This window comes from Protopterus annectens, chromosome 11.part0, assembly GCF_019279795.1.
Source record: "Protopterus annectens isolate FY-2018-M chromosome 11.part0, PAN1.0, whole genome shotgun sequence".
NCBI lineage: Eukaryota > Metazoa > Chordata > Ceratodontiformes > Protopteridae > Protopterus > Protopterus annectens.
In genome coordinates this window covers 724,309,365-724,331,484 of record NC_056745.1, presented here as the reverse complement: position 1 = coordinate 724,331,484, position 22,120 = coordinate 724,309,365, and the positions used below count along the sequence as shown (strand labels likewise).

At 43.4% G+C, this 22,120-nt stretch overlaps 1 protein-coding gene across 1 annotated transcript in view; it reads left to right on the top strand.

Annotated features, from left to right (window-relative positions):
* The window catches only part of LOC122814988 (cat eye syndrome critical region protein 2 homolog), a 2,862,500-nt gene that overhangs the window by 1,423,535 nt on the left and 1,416,845 nt on the right, over positions 1-22,120 (top strand). Inside the window, exon 14 of the mRNA XM_044087243.1 lies at positions 5,842-5,974. Coding sequence (XP_043943178.1) covers positions 5,842-5,974 — 133 coding nt within the window. The remainder of the gene's footprint in view (positions 1-5,841; positions 5,975-22,120) is intronic.

Here is a 22,120-nt window from a genome sequence, read left to right as displayed (position 1 = left end):
ACCCACTCCTCCTTAGACCCATCCACTTGCTGGACATGGGATCCTTTCTCCAAGGAACCCTCCTTTGACCTTGCAGGTTTCAAGGTCTAGCTCCGACGTCCTTCTCTGAACCCTCTGTTTTGGTGCCAGGAGTGGAGCTTACTGTGGCCCCGAACCGTCCCTTTGGTCTTAGTTCTCTTCAGAGCCAAACCTTCCTCAAGTTCAGGATTGGGCTGCAGACTCTCTGGCCCGGAGTATGGTTCCAAGGGTGTCTACGGTTCCGTCCACAGTAGAAAGGGTTCTGTCTGCACCGATCCTTATTGAACTCCTCCCTCTGGAGCCGGTTTGGCGGAGCGGGGTATGACCCTGGTTCCAAGGTTGTTGTCCTTGGTTCCGCGCTCCCATCCCTATTTGGGCGGACCTGCTTTCCAGGCGATGGAGAGGGCACTTGCTTCTGGAAACATGTCTCTGGCATTGGAACACCAGACTTCCCTTCCCCTTAGCAGCAACTGATGCAAGCCACCGCCTTGGGACACTGGGCACGAGAGCCACAGGAAACCCTTTTGCAGGGTGTCCCTTCCAAGTCCTCATCAGATGTCCCCACTGAAGAGATACCGTGGAAGTCGTGCAAGAGGAGGCACATAGACTCCCTTGAGGAGTCTCTCACCGAGGCTATGGATTACGATGAAGGGGAAGGGTCCCCACTGTCCCCTCCTGATGATGTCTCCTTTGGGGGGACATCCTTGAAATGCTGAAACAGAGGGGTGACTAAGTCCACCAACTCTTCCTCCGAGGAGTCCATCTGTCTGCAGGCTTTCCCTGCCCGGCCATCTACCACTTGGATGATCTCGGCTGCAGATGAGTTAGTCCAACTTTTGCAGTGCAGCGTGCTTGGAAGAATCCTGATTCTGTTGAGCTGATCCGTAGGAGACCATATAAGATCCTATCCCCTGGTCGAAGGGTTTACCAATTGATGCTATGGTGGTGGCGGCGGCCACGAAAAAGCAGCTCACCAAAGAGAGTCAGACTGTTCACCCCACCCAACAGGGAGTCCCGGGCAGTGGACAGATTAGGGAAGCAAGTCTTTGCTTCATTGACCTTTACCATGCGGTCCTTGAGTTATTTAGTGCATTTTACGAGTCTCCAAAGAGAATTAATCTCAGAACTCTGTGGAACTCTGTCAGGACAGGTGTCTGATGAGGTATGTGACAATGTTGCCTTGCAGTTCGCAACCCTGGAATCTGTCTGTAACTCGTCCATGAGGTTAATATCACATGCAGCCGAAGGGGTGGCCAGAGCTTGTGGATTCAGGCATAGTTATGAGACTGCATGTCTGAATGCGCCTTTGTGATTTTGCGGGCCCTTTTAACTTTTCCTTCCTGAATGCTCCTGTTGAAGTGTCTTCCCTGTTCGGCGCTAAAGTGAAAGACACACTAGCCAGGTTTGAAAAGGAGGGCTAGACCCTATCTGCCTTAGGTGTAAGCTTTTCTACCCCGCAGTGTTCTTTTTCCAGGAAGCAGAGGAGTGAAAAGTTGTGGCACAAAAAGTTTCAGGGTCCTTTTCGTGACACACATGGCGAGTATGCCCCCAGGGGCAGAAGGGGGTAACTCTTTTGGAAGACGCCCCTACCAAGGCAGAGGGGGCCCGCATAACCAGGGACCCAGAGATTCTTTCTCTGGACAGTCCTATCGGCGCTCCTGAAGAGCGACCCGATTGCTTTTCTGTAGAAGCAGTCAGGGGACGTTTCTCTCCATGCACCACGCTGCCTGGCAATCAATGACCAATGACCATTGGGTGCAGAAGATTATAACCAGAAGCTACACTCTTCCCCTCAGTGTTTACCCAAAACCCCCTGCAAGACTTCCCGACGTCCCACCCAGTCAAAGGGAAGAAGCAGCTATAGAAATAAAAATTCTACTCTAGGTTCTTTTTGGTGCCAAAAAAGACGGGATTGGAGACCAATTTTGGATCTCGGCAATTTAAACAAGGTTGTCACCCAAACGATGCTCCGGATGAAATTGGTCCAGTCCGTTTTCCTATTTCTGGGAAACGGTGATTGAATGTGCTCCATGGATCTCCAGGATGCGTATTACCACATCAATATGGACAAACGCTCCAGGAGACTACTTCGCTTCCGGGTAGGAGCCAATCACTACCAATTTCATGCTCTGCTGTTCGGACTGTCTACATCCCCCAGAGTGTTCAAGTGCATGGCAGTAGTCACAGCTCACTTGAGACTGCTAGAATTCCAGGTGTTACCATATTTGGATGATTGGCTCCTTACTGCCCCCACCAAGCATCTATTGGTAACAGCCTTGAATTACACATTTTCCCTGCCGAGATTATTGGGAATAATGATAAATAGGGAGAAATCCGACCTTACACCGACCCAGTCCGTAGAGTTCATAGGAGCTGTTTTCAACACCTGCTGCTGTCTAATATCTCTCCCAGACCTCAGATTACAAAGACCGAGGCTACAGCTCCGGGTGATATTCTGCCCAAACAAAGCCTCAGCATAGGAAATCCTTCCACTCCTAGGATCCATGGCAGCTGCTATACCAATAGTGCCTGTCACAAAACTTCACATGAGCATACTTCAGTGGTTTCTGTTATCTCAGTGGTTCCCAAATCATCACCCCCTGTGTGTTCAGATTCAGATAACCAATCGTTGCAAACAGGACCTACGTTGGTGGCCAGAGACAGAACTTTGGAGCCGCCCTTTCCATCCCTCTCAGCCCAAAGCCACTGTGACTACAGATGCTTCCTTGATGTGGGGGGGGGGTCAGGAAATAACAGTCCAAGGCACATGGTCCACAATGGAGGCCAACCTGCATATCAACGTTCTAGAACTGAGGGCAGTGCTTTTAGCATTGCAAGCATTCAAATCTGTTCTTCCTTCTGGGACAATCGCAATTCAATCAGACTACATATCTGTAGTCTGGTATATCAACAAACAAGGAGGAACCAAGTCCTACCCCTCTATGTCGAGAGGCCATGGGAATTTTGGCAGTGGGCGATAGCTTCCAGCCACTTTCTGAAAGCAACGCATATCCTGGGAGATTACAGCGTAATTGCAGACAAGCTGAGCAGATGTATTCTTCTGCCCCATGAGTGGTCCCTCAACTCTAGCATGGAGGTGCAAATTTTCAGCCACTGGTGCCAACCTTGCTATGACCTATGCTCCTCCCCGTCAAACCACAAATGCAGCAGCTGTTTTTCCCTAATTTCCCTTCAGGGGGGAGTCCGTGAGGAACACTCTTGACCCATGATTGGCAAACATGACTTCAGTATGCCTGCCCCCGTCCCTGATTCCCCAATTCTTGAAGAAAGCTCTTTGGTTGAAAAGCAAAGTAATTCTCATAGCTCCTTATTTGCCTCGACAGGTATGGTTTCCCTTCCTCCGGCCTCACTTATTATGCTGACCGTGGATTCTGGATCCATCTCCAGACCTGATTTATCACCCCCAAGGGTTGAGTCATCCAAACCTAACCAGTCTCAAGCTGACAGCTTGGTTTCTCCACTTGTGCTAATCGCCAGGCAGGATAACCTTCCCTCTCCAGTACGTGATGATATCCTGGCCTCACAAACTATCCACCAGAAAACTCTAGACAAGTGGAAGAGATTCTCTGTTTGGTGTAAGAAAAGGAAACTAGATCCATATTCGGTTCCAGTTACTGTAGTCCTACACTGTCTTATCAAAATTTATCGAGACTGGAGCTGCAGCATCTACCATACAAGTACGTCTACCTGCTATTTAAAACTTTCATAATGGTTTTGGAAATTCTCCCCTGATTACACACCGGTTATGCAAAACCTTTCTAAAAGATGTCTCTCGCGTTAGACCTCTAGTCAAACAACCTATTAAACCATGGAACCTCACATTAGTTCTTCAGTCTTTGACTAAACACCCCTTTGAGCCTGCAGCAAAATGTGACATTAAATTCTGATCATGGAATTCCCTTTTTCTGGTTGCCATCACATCAGCTAGGCTCATTTCAGAGCTCCACACTGTATGCATTAAACGGCCATATTCTGTCTTTCACAAGGACAGAGTATCACTCCGGATGAACTCTGCCTTTCTTCCCAAAGTCATTTCGGATTTCTCCATTAATCAAACTGTTGACCTTCCAGTATTTTTCCCAAATTTTACCAATAAAGGAGAATACTGTCTGCATTCATTGGATGTACATAGACAACTGAGATTTTATCTGGACAGGACTAAGTCCGTAAATCAGACTAACTATTCATTTCCTTTTCTGGCCCTAAAATGGGAAATTCTGTTTATAAAGTGACCCTATTTAAATGGCTTAGAGACTGCATACTTCGTTTATCATCATGAGAAAAAGCCTATACCACAGAAAATAAAAGCCAACTCTACCAGGTCAATGGCAACTTCTGTGGCCTTCCATTCTAGAGCCTCCATGGATATTTGTGCAGCAGCGACATGGGCTTCTCCTCATACCTTTACTCATTACAAATTGGATTTGGTCTCCAGGGGAAGAGCTTCTTTTGGCTCAATGGTGCTCAGGCATATTTTTCCATAAGGGCCACCCAAGGAACACAAGGTAGTTGGGGAATGTGTCCCATCAGTGATGAATGGAATGAAGATTAACATCATCAGATAAAGAAGTTTTCTTACCATAACGTTCCATCTGTATCATTGATCTTCATTCATTCATCCCGTCCCGTCCCTCCCTCTGTTCCCCTCCCCCTCCCAAGGGTCCTGGGGATACTTTGGGTCCAAGTGCTGATTTAGGGCACTTGCGAAGAAACTGCCTCTGCTTTACTGATAAAGCGCAGACTCTATCTGGGGTAACAGGGAGAATGGTACTATGGATAAAAGCTTAGCTCGAGAGTTTTTTGGCTGGCGGGAGCTTGGTTCAAGGCCGCTCGGTACCGAGGATGGAACAGACAATCCCATCAGTGATGAATGAATGAAGATCAACAACACGGGTATAACATTATGGTAAGACATAACATCTTTTTTTCATACATGCAGTTGCTGCAATTGCTTCCCTCACATAGTGACAGTCCATGCCGTGACTGTTAAATGTGGCAGGAAAAAAGAGCAGGCTACATGCCAATTGGTCACTTGCAGTCTCGTATCTGCTTTCCTTTTTTAATTTCCATTCTAATTAGTTGGTAATTTGTTTTGTATATTGTACCCATGTTTTTACTGTAGAATTTGTGGGGTGGTGGTTTTTTAATGGTAGTACTGAGGTTTTATAATGTGTTTAAACTTAGTGTGGGAAAACAATTTTCTTCATGCCCAGTAATGTTGCAGTGATATTGGATAATGAGGTAATTCTACTCCTGATGTAAAGGAGTTAAAAACATTGTGAAGAATGAGACCCGTATAGAACTCATTTGTTACCCTCTGGTATCCTGTCTCCCTTTGTAATGGGGCTTAGCTTGCTGTTACCCTTTGTATTCACTTTTGCATTAGTCTTCAGCCATGCCGCTTGTTGCCTTGGAACCTATGCCAATATTATTTCCTGTTAAATACCTTGCTATATTCTGTATGTTTTTATCTTCTAATCTACTGCCTTTGTCACACCTTCTAAAAGTAATAAAACATGTTTGATATTGTTCTGCTGTGCGACTCCAGATTGCCTTGTGTCTGTTCTACATTTGGCCTTGTGACACTTGAAAGACATTTGTTTCTTCAAACTTTGTTGGTTTTAGTAACAGAAGAGACCACTTTATAGGAATAGCTGGAATTAGGCCTTTCCTGAACAGTTTACACATTTTTGTGTGTATTTCCATCTTTAGATCCCTAACATCATTTGATTTTGTAGTAGAGAGAAAAAAAATTTACAGATGTGATCCATCACGTATTTAACTTATATTTCTCCCCTCCAGAATGCGGAAAGAGGAAAAAGCTCAGGAAGAAACATGCCTGGCTTTTGGCACAGGGAAATGATCTTCCTCTTGAACAACTGCTGGACTTTGATTCCTATTCATCTGTCATGAGTGCAAAGAAATCAAAAGATTTGTAAGTACATGATGGTCTAGGCCACATAAAATTTCTGCTAAGTAAAAGAAAGAAAATAGTACTTCTGCTGATGCCCAGTATTTTTCTGTTGTATTAAGATGGTTTACATTTACTGCTTGAATTAAATATATTTTGGTAACCGGAAAACATGTTAATATTAGTAAAAGCTGAATTGAACTGCATGTTTGATCTAGTCCTGTTCTGAAATTAATTTATTTAAAGGCAGACAGTAACGGATTTGTTCTGTTTGCTGCTCTTTTAAATGAAAATGTGTTTTGGGTTGTATTAAACACACTCACTGGACTTTGGATGGATGAAAACCATTATCAGTTTAGAAATGGAAATTTTGACAGAGTTGCTCATTGTGTCTCTTGGTTAACAGCAGACTTTACTAATCAGCAATAAGGGCCCTCCTTAATAGACCATGTGGTTGGGTTTGTTTTATTTTTACTGGAAAAGTTCAGTTGGGCACAAATCCCCTTTGCAATGGAGGGCTGGGGAGTAGAGCTCCATACACAAAGTTAAAGAACAATACGTTATATGATCACAGTTTTCACATTCTACACAAATACTAACACGTTACATGTAGAAGTTGTATGCAAGATATTGTACAGTTGTCTAATAGTGAGACCTGGTATAAATGTAGATATAGCAAACTTGCTGGCTGACAGTGTCCGTGAAAACTTTACCCCTCTGCCCCCCCTATCAGTAAATCAGGACATCCACAGTACTTGCCCCCTTCCCCTTGTATCTAGGAAACGGGTCATCCCTGCTCTCTCAAAGGGAAAAAATACAGCTTCCATGGGACCCAATAACATCCAAGGCTGTATCCTACATGAACTTGGGCAGGAACTTGCAGCACCATTAGGTGCCCTATTCAACCAATGCCTGAGTAGTGGCTCCATCCCAGCTGAGAGGAGGGCAGCCACTGTCATCCCTTTGCACAAAGGTGGCACGTCCACTGATCAGGGAAGTTATAGACCTATCAGCCTAAATAGCCTGATCTGCAAGGCCATGGAAAGGTTTGTCATGGACCTAATTAGCAAAGACATTGCCAACTTCCAAACACTCGATCCCGCATAGTTTAGCTTCGTCAAGGGGAGGTCATGTCTGTTAAATTTGGTCAACTTCTTTGTGACAGTTACCAAAGCTATGGACGAGGAGAACACTGTGCACACTGCTTACCCAGTCCTGGCGAAAGCCTTCAACACTATTCCCAATCTGGGGATAATAGATAAACTCTCTCAACTAGGCATCAATACATATGTTACCAGATGGGATAGCTAACTAGCTCAATGGTAGAACCCACCTAGTCAAAATAAGGGGAGACACCTCATGCAGTAGACCTGTAACCAGTGGCGTACCCCAGGGTTATTCAGGATACATTTTTCTGAGATGCAGGCCAAAGACAGTGGACTATGGCTGACCAAGTTTGCAGATGACTGCAAGCTGGGCACTGTCATCATTTCCCCTAGTGATGTGGACATCCTCCAAGAGGGTGTCACCTAAACAAATGACTGGTGCTAGAAACATGATCTCAAACTGAATACCAAAAAATGCATCATCCCCTTTGGGGAGAGTAATGTCCCCACAATTACACATTACCAACATCCTAAGCATGCAGTCAGTCGTGAGGGATTTGGGCACCCAGGTTGATAGCAACCTGATTTTTGACCACCATGTTGCTTCCATTGTACAGAAAGCTTTCTACATGGCCCACCTCGTAAGTAAGGGTATCTCATCCAGGGACAAAGGAGTCTATAACATTCTGTATTCTTCCCTTATAAGGCCCATTAGTTGAGTACAATGCCGTGTTCTGCATGTACCTCGCAAGGCACGTGCAGCAGCTGGACAGGCCACAGAGGTTCCTCACCAGGAGGATCCAGGGCCTCAAAAAAACTACCATACATAGTCTAATAGCCCTATCCCTCTACTCAGTTTCATACAGACTGCTCAGAGTTGACCTCTGTCTGGCATACAAGACGATCTCGGACCCCACCTTGATGGGACTGCTGCATATCTGCAATTCAAGCTCTATTTGAGTAACCCCCATGCACAGCCTCAACCTGGTCTGTGACATCAATAGGACTTGTTGGCAGGACAGATTTGTGTCCCAGATACTCCTCCATCTGTGGAATAGACTCCCTCTCCACATCAAGCAGGGTACTGCTTTACCCCTTTTTAAGTGCAACCTGTATAACTGGATGGGAAACAGAAAATAAATCCCTGGGATTCTACCAGTGTCCGTGCTGGACAGGGGCATCAGGTGCTGACTTGTCTAAACATGGGCTAAACTCTTGGCTACGCTTAAGGGTGTTCCGGGCCAATAGCTTAGTATTCCGATGATATGTTTACTACTTACTAGGAATAGTACATTGTAGGAGTGTTTACGTGCAGCCCTTATTATGGTGGTAGTGCTAGTTGGTAATCATTACCTGGAGTAACAGTGAGCTGTTTTTAGTTAGTTTTGAAGATGTGTGGGTTTTCAGTGAGCTTAATAGGGAGTGGGATGGAATTCCAGGTCTTGGAAGATACATCTGCAATAAAGAGCTTCTACAGCCGTATTACACTTATGAACCATGAGAAGATGTTTCACTACAGAGAAGTTTCCGGTTTGTAGTGTACTTTTGTAACTAAGAACCATGAGCAGGGCACTTATCTGAACGATGCAGTACACACTGTGTGCTACTTTCAGCTGTGAGAGATTGAGTTAGTGGAGTAGCTCTAACCAGCTGAGGTGTTTAAAGGAATGCTGAAACGAGTAGAGTAAGCTCTGTTGGATGCAAATTTGGCAATATTGTAGCACTACTCAAGCGTGCTCTGTGTGGCCTGAAGGTTGCTGAAAATTGGTGAGGCAAGGGGCTTTCCAAGATTGGTGCATAGTAAGAATGTAACTTAGCTCTCCCAGTGTGAAAAAACAAACATAGGAGCCAGGAACTCTGTCACTTTGACTAAATTCAGTTACTGGCTTGTAAGTACAGTGCCTGGATACTGGCAAAAAAGAAAGCATATCAACTAAAAAAGGTGAAGAGAAAATACTTGAAAAAATCCTGCAGCTGTTCAGCAAAAAAGCAGTTAAGCTCCAACTTTGATGCAAGACATGGCTTCCAGTAATTTAGAGGAAAAATAAATTAAATGTGCTCAGAGCTGAGTGAAATAAAATACTGAAGGAGTATATAAACTCAAATAAAACTTTGGAAAAAATGGAAGAAGCTTTAAAACGGTCAGATGAGCTGATACAACTGGAAAAATCAGAGGTAAAAATGAAAAGGATAGCTGAGTGTGAGACTGTTCAAGAAGAAAGGTTTCAAAAATTATACCATTAGCGGCAGAGCATGTAGTAACATCTGAGATTGTGTGCTGTACCCGAGATGCTAGAAGGAGCAGAGTGTATTAATTTTACAAAGACACAAATCAACTGGACTGGTATTTATTATTCATTTGACATTTGATTGCTGGGAGAGGGCAGCACACTGGTGAAGCAGATAGCATTGTCGCCTAACAGCAAGAGATTCTCTGGTTCGATTCTCAGCTGGGGTTCCTTCTGTGTGGAGTCTACATGTCCTCACATGTGTTTCTTCTGAGTACTTTGTGATCCTCCCGCATTCCAAAGACGTGCAGTGGATGGATTGGTCACTGTAACTTGGCCTTATGTTTGAGTGTGCATGTGAATGTGTGGTATGAGAGAACAGCCATGGTAGGGATGACCACTCAGAGGTGTGAACCCTGTCTCTAGATGATTGTCGCTGTTGGAAGTGTCACCATGCCCCATGTGAAAAAAATGGGAAAAGAGGTTGCGGATGTATTTTGATTACCTGGAAAGTCCAACTGAGTAGGAACTTTCAGTTTAGGCCAGGAGAGAAAAGCTCCAAAGTATTACAAAACATTTTAAGAACAATCATTTTACAGTCTTTAAAAATGATACAGAAGAACTACAGTTTAATTGCACCAAATTAAGACACATTATGAAAGCATTATTTAAGAATAGTTCTAAATTTTATTATGATTTAGTAGAGAAATTTTAGCCAGTTTATTGAGAAATTAAAGGCAAGTTAGTCTAATACAAACATGAACTCTACAATACAAAGTGAGAGAAAATGATAGAAGTAAGGAAGTAAGTGAAGAAGGGGAGAGTAAGTAGATGCAAGATATGAGCAGGTATTTGCTCTTATTTAGGGATATAGTTTATCCTGATGTTGAGCAAGAAGAGAGCCAGGTTTTCGCTAGGAAGTCTTTCAGAATGGGAGGGTGAGTATTGAGCTGGTACTTAAGGGTATTCCACAGTATTAACTGTTATTTGAAGGTAAATATGCAAATCTACCAACAGAGTTGATTCTGACAAAAGTGTGACAGAAGAGCAAAGTATTAAAAGTTGAAGACAATAGTGTGTATGGAAAATGATTATCTTCTTCCTGGTGTACAATGAATAAACATTTATTCCAACAATCAGACCATGTCGAAGGGCCGGTGTGAGATTGAAGCTATGTCCAGCTGTCTTCAGAATACTTTTTTTCCTGGAGGATCAAAGACATTTTTTTGATGCAGAACAGACTAAAAAGAAGTACAAACGTTTATCCAGGAAAAAAGTGAGCCATCAAGCTGATCAGGACTCATTCTTCTGGTGATAAAGCACACAAAGGCTTTCCCAGTGAAATCTTTTTTTTGTTTAGCCTGATGATGTGCTGGGTAGGAGAGAATCGGTTATTCCCAATCATATGTTCTAAATAGTTCAGTATAGATTTATCTGTCTAGGATTTTTGATGAGGGGGAAAGTATGGCATGTTAAGTTGTCAATCTCGCCTTCATTCTTGCTTGATGGGTTCGGAGCCGATCCTCGGCTCCGACTCGGCACTTGCTAAGCTCGAGAGTCACTTTTACCAGCTCGAGGCAGCCCCATATCCCATGATGCAAGGCGGTAAGTACCCAGATCTCGTTTGCCGCTTCGCTTATGAGGTCCTCCTTTTACCAGCTCCTGGTAAGTGATTTGCTACTTCGCTATTTTAGCCCCTTTTAACTAAAAAAACCTTTATTGTTAGTTTTATTTTAGTTTTAAACATTTTCTGACAGAAAATTTACTGTCTCTTCTTAATTTTTTAGTCAGACTTTCTCCCATCCCATCCCCCCCCTGTTAGGGTGTGTGTGTGTGTTTTTTTAGTTATACCTTTTGGTATATTTAATTTAATTTCTTTGACTGGTGTGTGTCTGTGTTTGCACCATGTCTAAAGAAAGGGTCTCAGGCTTTAAGAAGTGTGACTCGTGCTGTCAGAAAATGTCTCTGACAGACGGTCACACTTCTTGCCTGTACTGCCTGGGGCCTCTTCACCTGCAGGACTCCTGTGCTATTTGTCATTCTTTCAGCCAGAGAGTCCTGCAGGAAAGAAGAAATAAGTTGATTTTGAGGGGCCTTCTTAAGCCGGAGGGCTCTCCGGCTAAGTCGGCTCCATCCAAGACTGCTAAGTCTTCCAAGGCCCAGGCTTCTGTGTCCAAGCCTGCGGCCTCGGCTCTGACTCGTTCTGAGTGAGATCGGCTCGGCTGGAGCCGATTCTGGCTTAAGCCTTCGGCACCGATGGCTATCGGTGCCGATTCTGCATCGACCGCCGGTGTCGGCTCCGATCGGTTCCGACCACTATGTGGCTCAGGCATCGGTGTCGGCTCCGATCGGCTCCGACACCGTTACTTTTGTGGCTGTATCGGCTCCGGCTGGAGCCGGTGCATCGAGCTACCTGTCGGCTCCGATAAGTTGTCGGCTCCGACAGGTTCAATAGTTTCATCGGTTCCGATGGCTCCTTCGAGGAAGAGGTCTAGGTCTCCTTCCTTGGAGCCGATACTTCGGCTCGGCTTCACCTCTCCTCGGAGCGGAGCCATTGGAGCCGATCTTCAAGGTCATCCAGGCTTTCTGACCATGATTTAGAGAGTGGTCAGTAGATTACTTAAGTCACAGGCACTGGCCCAAATGTTACATAGTCCGTCTCAACAGGCGGCTATTGGTCCACACCCGTTGCAGTTCCTCCTTCAACTCTACCCCAGAGCTTGGAGTTGGAGTCTTCGGGAATGGTTACTGCTACGGCTGAGGGACAGATACCCCTTCTGTTCCTTCAGCCTCTACTCATCTCCTCTTGAGACCTTCCTTAGAGGGATTCGGTGGCGGGCTTCCATGGTCTCCTCCGAGGGTTGGTGGCATCGGACCCTTGTCCGAACCAGCTCTTCCCCTTGGAGCCTCGGCCTTGGTGAGCTCGGCTCCGACATCTGCCTCGAGACTTCCTTTCGGTGGTCCCTGGAGTTCCTAGCTCTTGAACGGGTTCTCTCGGACCTTCCTGGGAGGGAGCATTCGAGGTGATGAAGAGTGTGCTGGCCACTGGTATCAGCCAGCAGTCTGTTCCCTTAGCTCCTCCCTCTGTAGTGCCTGTTGACATCTCTGCCACTTCTCTTGCTGCAGGACCCAGAGATCCTCCACCTCAGGTTTCCCCATTGGGAATATCCCCCCTCTTCCGAGGATTCTCCTGATGTTTCGGGAGATCCTCCTAGAAAGAGGACTTGTAAGAGGAAACATATAGACTCCCCCGAGTCTATCACTTCAGATACTGACTTAGATGAGTCAGAGGGATCCCCAAGATCCCCCTCTGAGGATGTCTCCTTCTCAGACATCCTAGAACTCCTTAAACAGAGGGGAAACTGGCCCACCAATAATCCCTCTGAGGATGAGTCAGTATACCTAGAGGCGTTTGGATCTCGGCCCTCCACCTCCTGGGTGTCTCCGCCTTTCGACCCCCTTATGCAAGTTATTGCCGAAAGGCGTGGGCTGCTCCTGACTCTGTAGAGCCAGTCCCTAGGAGGCCTTCAAAATTTATTACTGCCCGTGTGATAAGCAATTCCTCACTAAGGGTGTCCCGCTGATGCCATGGTGGTGGCTGCTGCCACCAAGAAGGAACTTGCAGATCCTTCCGTGCCGTCCATCCTCCTAATAAGGACTCTAGGACCATGGATAGGTACGGTGGCGGATGTTTTCCTCTACGACCTTTGCTATGCGTTCGCTGAATTACCTATGTCACTTCACCAGACTCCAAAGGGATATCCTTAAGGAGCTGGGTGATGTTGTACAGGATCCTACAGCTGCAGGAGCTCAGGAAAAAATTGCTTCGCAGCTAGGGACCCTTAATTCCATTGCAAACTCCTCCATGCGGTTAATATCATATGCTGCTGATGGAGCGAGTAGGGCCGCAGGTACAGGTGTGGCCCTTAGACGCCAAGCCTGGATGTGGCTATGTGACTTTGCAGATCCCTTTAAGGCGTCCTTCACAAATTCTCCCTTTGATGGGTCAGCTTTGTTTGGCCCTCAAGTGAAGGAAACTTTGACCAGGTGTGAGCAGGACGGCAAGACTCTTTCTGCCGTGAGTCCGTTTTTCCACCCTTCTAGACCTTACCCCAAAGGACAGAAGGGTGGCAAAATGTGGTTCCATAAATCCCAAGGAGTCACGCCGGATTCACGTGGTCAGTTTACCCCTAGAGGCAGAGGGGTAACAACAACAGGCGCGCTCTAGAGGCAGAGGGGTCCAAAAACCAGGAAACAGAGAGCCTCTCTGACAAGCCCTTTCAGCATCCCTGAGATATTGCCCGGCTGTCCATCCTTGGAGGCAGTCGGGGAAGACTATCGCTGTACCCAGAAGCCTGGCGTTCCCTCACTCAAGACAGATGGGTACAGTCGATCATATCCGAGGTTACAAAATTCCTTTCGAGGAAAGTCCTTTCTATCACTCAAATTCCCTTCCAGATGTACCACCGGTCTAAGGGAAATTGCAGAGTTAGAAGTCTTAAAACTTCTGCAAAAGAGCCATTCAGCCAGTTACGACAGATCATTCAGAGCCGGAATCTACTCAAGGTTCTTTTTGGTCCCCAAAAGGCAGGAGACTGGAGACCAATATTGGATCTCAGCAGACTCAACAAGTCTGTGAGGAAGACAAGATTCGAATGGTCACTCTTCAATCAATTCTGCCCTTCTTACAGAAGGACAACTGGATGTGCTCAATAGATCTTCAGGATCGTGCTATCACATCAAAATCCACAGGCGCTCCAGGAGATTTCTCCGCTTTCGGCTGGGGTCCAGTCATTTCCAGTTCAGAGCCCTGCCCTTTGGTCTCACTACAGCCCCAGAGTGTTCACCAAATGCATGGCAGTGGTTACGGCTCAGCTGAGGCGTCAAGGATTCCAGGTGTTTCCGTATCTCGACGACTGGCTCCTTTCAGCCACCACCAGGCATCAGCTTATTCAAGCCAGGGATTACACAATAAAGCTTTGTACTCTTTTGGGCATCTCGATAAACTTCGAAAAGTCATCCTTATCGCCCTGCCAGTCTATTACTTTCATAGGCAAACTTAAACACTGTTAGGATGTCAGCTACCCTTACAGATCAAAGAGTTTCAGACATTCAAAGTCATGTCAGGATCATTCTAGCCAACAAGAAAGTACAGGCCAGAATGGTTCTAAAGGTATTAGGCCTCATGGCTGCGGCCATTACTCTTCTTCCCCGGCTCGCTTCTACATGCGCCTTCTTCAGTGGATGCTGTTCACACAGTGGTCGTACCAACAACTTCCAATGCGTCACCAGATTCTGGTGACACAGACTTCAAAGATCATCTTGCTTGGTGGATCACATCTCCCCAGGTTCACCAAGGCAGACACTTTGTACCCCATCCCGGTAGCCACTGTCACCACGGATGCCTCCCTGATCGGGTGGGGGTCATTATCAGGGCAGGATGGTTCATGGGGCGTGGCAGCCGTTCGAATACCACCTGCACATAAATGACCTGGAGATGAGAGCAGTGCTTTTAGCGTTGCAAGCCCTCAGCGACTTTCTTCCCGTAGGGACAATTGCAGTCCACACAGACAACATGTCTGTAGTTTGGTATATCAACAAACAGGGCGGAACCAAGTCCTACCCCTTGTGTCGAGAAGCGCTCAGACTATGGCAATGGGCAATCTCCTCTCATCGGTTTCTGGTAGCAGCGCCTATCCCTGGGAAAACCAACATTGTAGCGGACAGATTGAGCAGAGCTATTCTCATGCCTCACAGTGGTCTCTCAAGCAATCTATAGCGGAAGAGATTTTTCTGGAATGGGGTCGTGCATGTTGCGATCTTTTTGCTACTCCCCAAAACAGCAAATGCCCAGACTTCTTCTCTCTCTTCCCGCTTCCAGGCCATCCCCAGAGGCAGCTCTGACCCAGGATTGGCCCCAGGGACTTCTTTATGCCTTCCCTCCCTTTCCTCTGATCCCTCAAGTTATCCAGAAGGCAACCGTTTTGAGAGCCAAATTGATTCTCATTGCCCCTTACTGGCCTCGACAAGTTTGGTTCCGTTCCTCCATCGTCACCTTTTGGTGCAGCCGTGGCATCTGGACCCAGTGCCAGATCTTCTGATTCACCAATCCGGTCAGCTGCACGGTCTATCCCTTCTCTCAACCTCACAGCATGGTTGCTCCACTTCCTTCCTTAGCCAGGCTTCCTTTGATCTCTAACCCAGTTAGAGACATCATAGTAGCTTCTTTAAAATCCTCTACCAGGAGGATTTATGCAAGCAAATGGAAACGTTTCTCTTTTTGGGCTAAGGCCAAGAGTATTGATCCTTTCACTGCCCCTGTTCAGGCAGTCCTGGACTTCTTAGCAGAGATTTTTCATGCAGGCTCCTCTTCTTCCACAGTCAGAGTTCAATTGGCTGCTATCTCGAACTTTCATGTCGGGATCGCAGATCACAATATTATGTCCCATAGGCTCTGCAGGGCCTTCTTGAAAGGAATTTTCCTGCTGAAGCCTCCAATCAGGAATCCTCCTCCTCAGTGGGATCTAAATTTAGTGCTGACATCCTTGATTCTTCCCCTTCGAGCCAGCTGTTTCTTGCTCCCTGAAATTTCTTTCTTGGAAAACTTTATTCCTAGTGGCTATTACATTGGCCAGGAGGGTGTCTGAACTTCATGCTCTATCGGTTCGACCCCCCTATTTGGTTTTTCACAAAGACAGAGTATCATTGAGAACTAATCCGACCTTTTTGCCTAAGGTCGCCTCAAAGACAATTTGAATCAATCCATTGGTCTCCCTGTATTTTTCCCAAACTATTCAGACAGAGCCGAACAAAAACTACATTATCTTGATGTCCACCGTCAACTCAGATATTATTTGGACAGAACAAAAAAATTTAGGAAATCTGATCAACTTTTTGTTTCCTATGCGGATAATAAGAAAGGCCTTCCTGTTTCTAAAGTGACCCTGTCTAGATGGCTTTCTTCGGTCATCTCTGAAATTTATCTGCTCAGGGGAAAACAGCTGTGCTCAAAACCTAAAGCACATTCAACTAGGAGCTTAGCTACTTCTACAGCCTTTCAAGCTGGACTTCCTTTAGACACTATTTGTGCAGCGGCCACTTGGGCCACTCCTCATACTTTTGTTTCCCACTACAAATTGGACTTGGCCTCCAGGGACAGAGACAGTTTTGGCTCTACAGTCCTCAAGAGTCTGTTCCATTGAGCCACCCAGGATAGAGGTGCTAGGGGCGGTCCCATCAAGCAGAATGGCGAGATTGACAACTTAACATTAAGAAGTTATGTACCTACCATAGCGTTCCATGTTAGTTGTCTTCTCTGCTTCTTTCTTCGACCCTCCCTCCTTCCCCAGGCCTGGACAGACCTTTCTATAAGAAATTATTATGCTGAAGACCATTCAGACCTGGTCCTTCTTCCATCCTGTAAGTTTTCTTTCTTCCTTTTGGAAGTGTTTTTATGCTTGGTGCTATTGCCCTTTGTCATCAAACGAGATCTGGGTACTTACCGCCTTGCATCATGGGATATGGGGCTTCCTCGAGCTGGTAAAAGTGACTCTCGAGCTTAGCAAGTGCAGTCGGGCCGAGGATCGGCTCCGAACCCATCAAGCAAGAAAGAAGGCGAGAGAAGACAACTAACATGGAACGTTATGGTAGGTACATAACTTCTTATTTGGGCCTTTAGTAGTAGAGTTCAGTGGTTATGCCTGTTTTGTGAAGAGGCAAGGTATAAGATTTATTCCAGAAGGTGGGGAAACAAGAATCTTGAATCGATCTAATTATGAGAATAGAGACAGGAATGGATTCAGCAGCAGTTCTTGGGTAATGGCCTAGGAAGTTGTCAGTATCTAAGGTGGTGGGTTTAATTTTGAAGAGGTGATAGTTTATTGTATAGGTGTGGATAGAACTGATGAATGAATTGGAATGGTTGATGTTCTGAGAAGTATTTTGTGGATTGCAGTTACTTTTATTGAATAACATTTATGAAATGGGTGATGAATAAATTGGCAGTACTGTCTGGATCCATACCAGGGCAGGTTGGTCTGTTGACAGCCTTACCCAATTGATGGAGCAGCAGTACTCTTGGGTTTTTATGATGAATGCTTTGGGAGTAGTAATTCATTTTTCTCTCTTAATTTTTTGGTAAGGTTATAGAGGTATCTAGAGTTTTAATGGTCTTATCAAGTATGATTCTTCTGCCAGATTTTCTAGGCTGATCCCTTTTGTGTTTCAGAGGGCAAATAAATTGTACCAGCAAGAGAGAGAACCACCTAAAACCACAAATGCTTCAAAAATTTATTCCACAAATGTTAAGCGCTTTCTTCCCCAGAACAAATTAATACAAAAATCCAGCCTCTTTTAAACTCCACCCCTATTTCATAATTAAATGGTTACATGAATTAAAAGCATCTGATTCACATACTAGATAGAATAAATTAAAATAAAGGAACAGTTCAGAAATTGAAATGTGAATGTAAAATGCTATAAATAATGAAATATGAAAAAGAATGTTTATAAAATTGACATAAAATTATGCACTTGTAAATTTATCATGTCTAAATCATTTAAAATGTCAGCCTAAGAAATTACACAACTTTAAAACACAGGCAAGTAGATACCATTTCATTAATGCCAGGATACTGGCAAGCATTTAGACATAATTGCCATTTTAATTCCATAATGTCAAGGTGTATATCCAAGATTCTTCCGTGTAAATCCTTTTGTATGTGTTGAACCACCATGAACTTAAACTTATGTCTATTATTTGACTGAATATGTCTAAATAAAGGACTGGTGATTCTATTATTTCTAATATTACCCAAATGTTCACCTATTCCTATTTTTAATTTCCTACTAGTCTTCCCTATATAAAATACCAGACAGTCCTGACATTTAGCCATATATACAACATTAGTTGAGCTGCAGTTGTAATGTCCATTAATATGTATTGTTCTCCCGTTCATCTTAAACTCTTTACCTGTCTCGAGAATTGAAGAACAATAAGTGCAAGTATTGCATCTAAAATTACCCATGGGCCTATTGCATATAACATTATCATATCTGAATTCTAAAATATTCTTCAGGGATCTATCCTTCCTGTAAAAATAATCCTCTGACTTTTACCAAGTCTCTGTGCAGTGTCATCAAATCTTAAAATTTCCCAATTATGAACAATTTCAGAGATGACACTAGCCTCACTATTATAAGTTAGTATAAAACACATGCCCGCATTTATTTTATTAGTAATATTTACTGAAAATGACTGGGCATCATTGCAATGGTCAATGATAGGCTTATAAATCCCCATTTCACACTTATTTTTAACTTCCGCTAAAATAACTGCCAACATGTTACTGGAGTGACCCCTTTGCGTGAACATTTGCATTAAAAAAATCTACTTCTTTAATGAAATCATTCTGGTTAACCATTCTGGCTGCCCACACCAACTGACCTTTAACTACAGATTTCTTTTGCTGGTGCGGGTGCTAGCTGGTAAAGTCCAAATAAGAATTTGAAAATGTAGACTTTCTGAAAATGTTAGTAATGAACCTCTTATTATCAAAATCAATGCGAAGATCAAGATCTAAATAAGTGATTCTCGATTTATCAAAGTCATATGTAAATTTTAAAAACTCTGCGGTCTCATTTATATAGTTGAAAAATTCTTTTAATCTGACTTCAGAGCCTCTCCAAATTAACAAGGTGTCCAAATATCTGGTATAGTGCATTATTTCATTAGCATAGGGACTTTTCATTAGGAATTCTTGAACCCAGAAAGACATGACAAGGTTTGCAAAAATGGGGCCACAAGCTGCACCCATTGTGACTCCTGTCAACTGTCTGTAGTGTTGGCCTTCAAAATAAATAAAATTTGTCTTTAAAACCACATCCATGAGTGTGATTAACTTGTTAGCCTCCTCTTGGTCATAAATACATGTTTTATTCAACTGATGTTCCAACCACGTTAACCCAATATCGTGGGGAATGACTGAGAAAAAGTTAACTACATCTATAGTGACAATGATAATATCTGGGGAAACTTTGATTGTTCTTACTTTCTCCCGAAATTGCCAAGAATCTTAGCTAATATATATGAAATTTTCTAAACTTTTTTGCAGTTTCACATCTAAATATTTACATATAAAGCACGTTTTGGATCTTTTACCATCTACTATTAGCCTGAATTTAGGATTTTTCAGGCCTTTATGAATTTTTGGGATGCCGAACATAGAGGACACCATGGGATGTTCATTTAACATATAGAATTATTCAGGCTCATTGAATTGTCCTTGAAAAAGCATATCACTAAGTAACATCGACTTTGTGATCATCCACTTTTACTTCATTTAAAGAACTCTCTTCAGATGTCCCATCCAATAACAAAACATTCATCCCATTAAGGTAATCACCTCTATTCATAGCGACAGTACCCATTGCCTTTGTCGGGTTTCATAAAATGTACATCTTTCCTATTCATAAGCGTCCCTAGTAACATTTCTTCTTTTGCATTCGTTTTTTACAGAATTCAACAACAAATTGCATTCTTCCTTTTCACCATAAAAATGCCTTATATTTTTTTCACACATTTTCTCAAATAATGCTACAATATTATTTAGAGGTGGGTTAAAAACACTCGGTTTCTTCAATTGTGTTAATCTCATGATGATCATGATCAGGATTGAACCATATAGCCAAATTCAATTTTCTCTTGTATCTTTTGAGGTCAGTTAAAGTATTTACTACATTTCCTTTTCTAACGGGAACAAAAGTATACCCTTTTGACAACAAATTAGCATGATCATGAGTCAAATCAATATTCGAATAATTGTGCATCTTAAAATCTTTTTTGTCATTTAATATAACAACAGTGTCCAGGCCCATTTCATCGTTCAAAACATATATTAATGTTTCAAATTCCAAATCCTGGCCAGGGACTGAACTTTGATTCAAAATATTTACTTCACTATTAAGGACTGAATCAACAAAATTATTATTGAAATCTCCTCGGTTGTCATTATTTACACAATTATCACCATTTATTATGCACGTTATTAATATTTTCTTCATTAGAATCACCATCAAAATCGATATTATCCCTTATCAATATTGCATTACCACCATTCTGTCTCATGACTGCTGGATGAATCTCTAAATTAGGAACCAAATCAAGATTAAAATGTAATGACAAATCATGAAGTTCATCATAACTATCAGTGGAATCAGACTGCCGAAAGTCACTAAATGTTTGAACATAATGGCTGTCATTTACTATATCACAAACAGGACTCACCACTTGCAGTTCAGAAAAGTTAGTTGTGTCTTTAACCCCTTCCATCCGCTTTGAAACACTTGTTTGCTTATGGAATAAATTGGTAATGTTTGAAGCAGTAGTATCAGCAGGGTAAACGCTAAAAGTATCAAGCTTATCCTTTGGTTGAGGAAGCTCAACTTGAGCAAAATCCCCACGTTATGCGTTCCGACTCCTTGGTCCTTTAGGTCTTGCTCCCTGGCCAGTATAATCTCCAAAGTTTCTTCTTTGATGAGGATAATTCTGTACTTTGCCCCTGAGCCACTCAGACCTTCGGGTGCCATCATCCATGTTACCACTTGATTGTAAACTGGACCGTTGCTCATGCTGATAACGCCTTACATCTCTCGTCATTTCCGTTGGTCGCTCATTACCATTTTGTTCGTTACCATGGTGACCCAGTGAAAATGGATAAGGTTACGTTATCACGATACTCACATATGTGTCTCTGTATCTTATGAGTTTGATGAGTGAAAACCAAGTTAAAATGCTCGTTAACTGCCCGTAATGCACCATGATACAGGACTTGTCCATGTGGACTCACCAACTCATTCTGAATAGATTTGTCAAGTCCTCCCAAAGTTTTGAGCATTTAATTTCATATTATTCTATTTTATTATAATTTTCATTAATTCGATGCCAGTTTTATTGAATAAAACATGAAGTTCATCTAACATTTCATTATTTTCACTTGCACCGTTAGGGTACCTCCAAATCCTTAGACCCCAGGGGTACCTGTTGTTTCTGTTTAGGTATGCATTTTCCATCTGGCATTTTTTTAAGCCAAAAGGTCCTTCTCAAAAGATTTTAGCTTATTTTCCACTGACATTTCATGCTGCTGGTTAATAGAATTTGATGCATTACCACTTTGGAATAAAAATTTATTTTCTTTCCAACAACTTAGTTTTTGTAATGAATTTGAAGTACCAGTATCTGAATCTACTTGGATATTAATGTCATTTTGCCATTCAGAAGCTACATTCACCAGAGACTTTGGGGTGGCCTAGGTGAGAGGAAAACCTATGCTCCCAAAAATGTTAGCTGAGGCTTCAGGTTTATCCATTAATAACTTGATTTGTGAGGTATGTACAGCCAGCTGCTGGTTTATCTGCTGTAATAATTCCAAAATTTCAGCGTTGGTAGTAGAAGGTTCCATTCCACTGGTAAAAAAGACAAACCACGAACTGCAAACACTAAACAAAATAAATTGTACCAGCAAGAGAACCACCTAAATCGCAAATGCTTCAAAAGTTTATTCCACAAACGTGAAGCGCTTTCTTCCCCAGTGAGGGGGCTTCCTCAGAACAAATTGATACAAAAATCCAGCCTCTTTTAAACTCCACCCTAATTACATGATTACATAATTAAATGGTCTTGCTGGTGCAATTTATTTGGTTAAGTGTTTCCAGTCCGTGGTTTGTGTTTCAGAGAGCAACCAGGGGGCGATGTTATGCTTGAGGCTCTACTAATTGAAGCCTGATTCATGTACAAGTCCTCAGTTTAAATCTTTTCTGGAACTTGTTTTTTTTTTGGG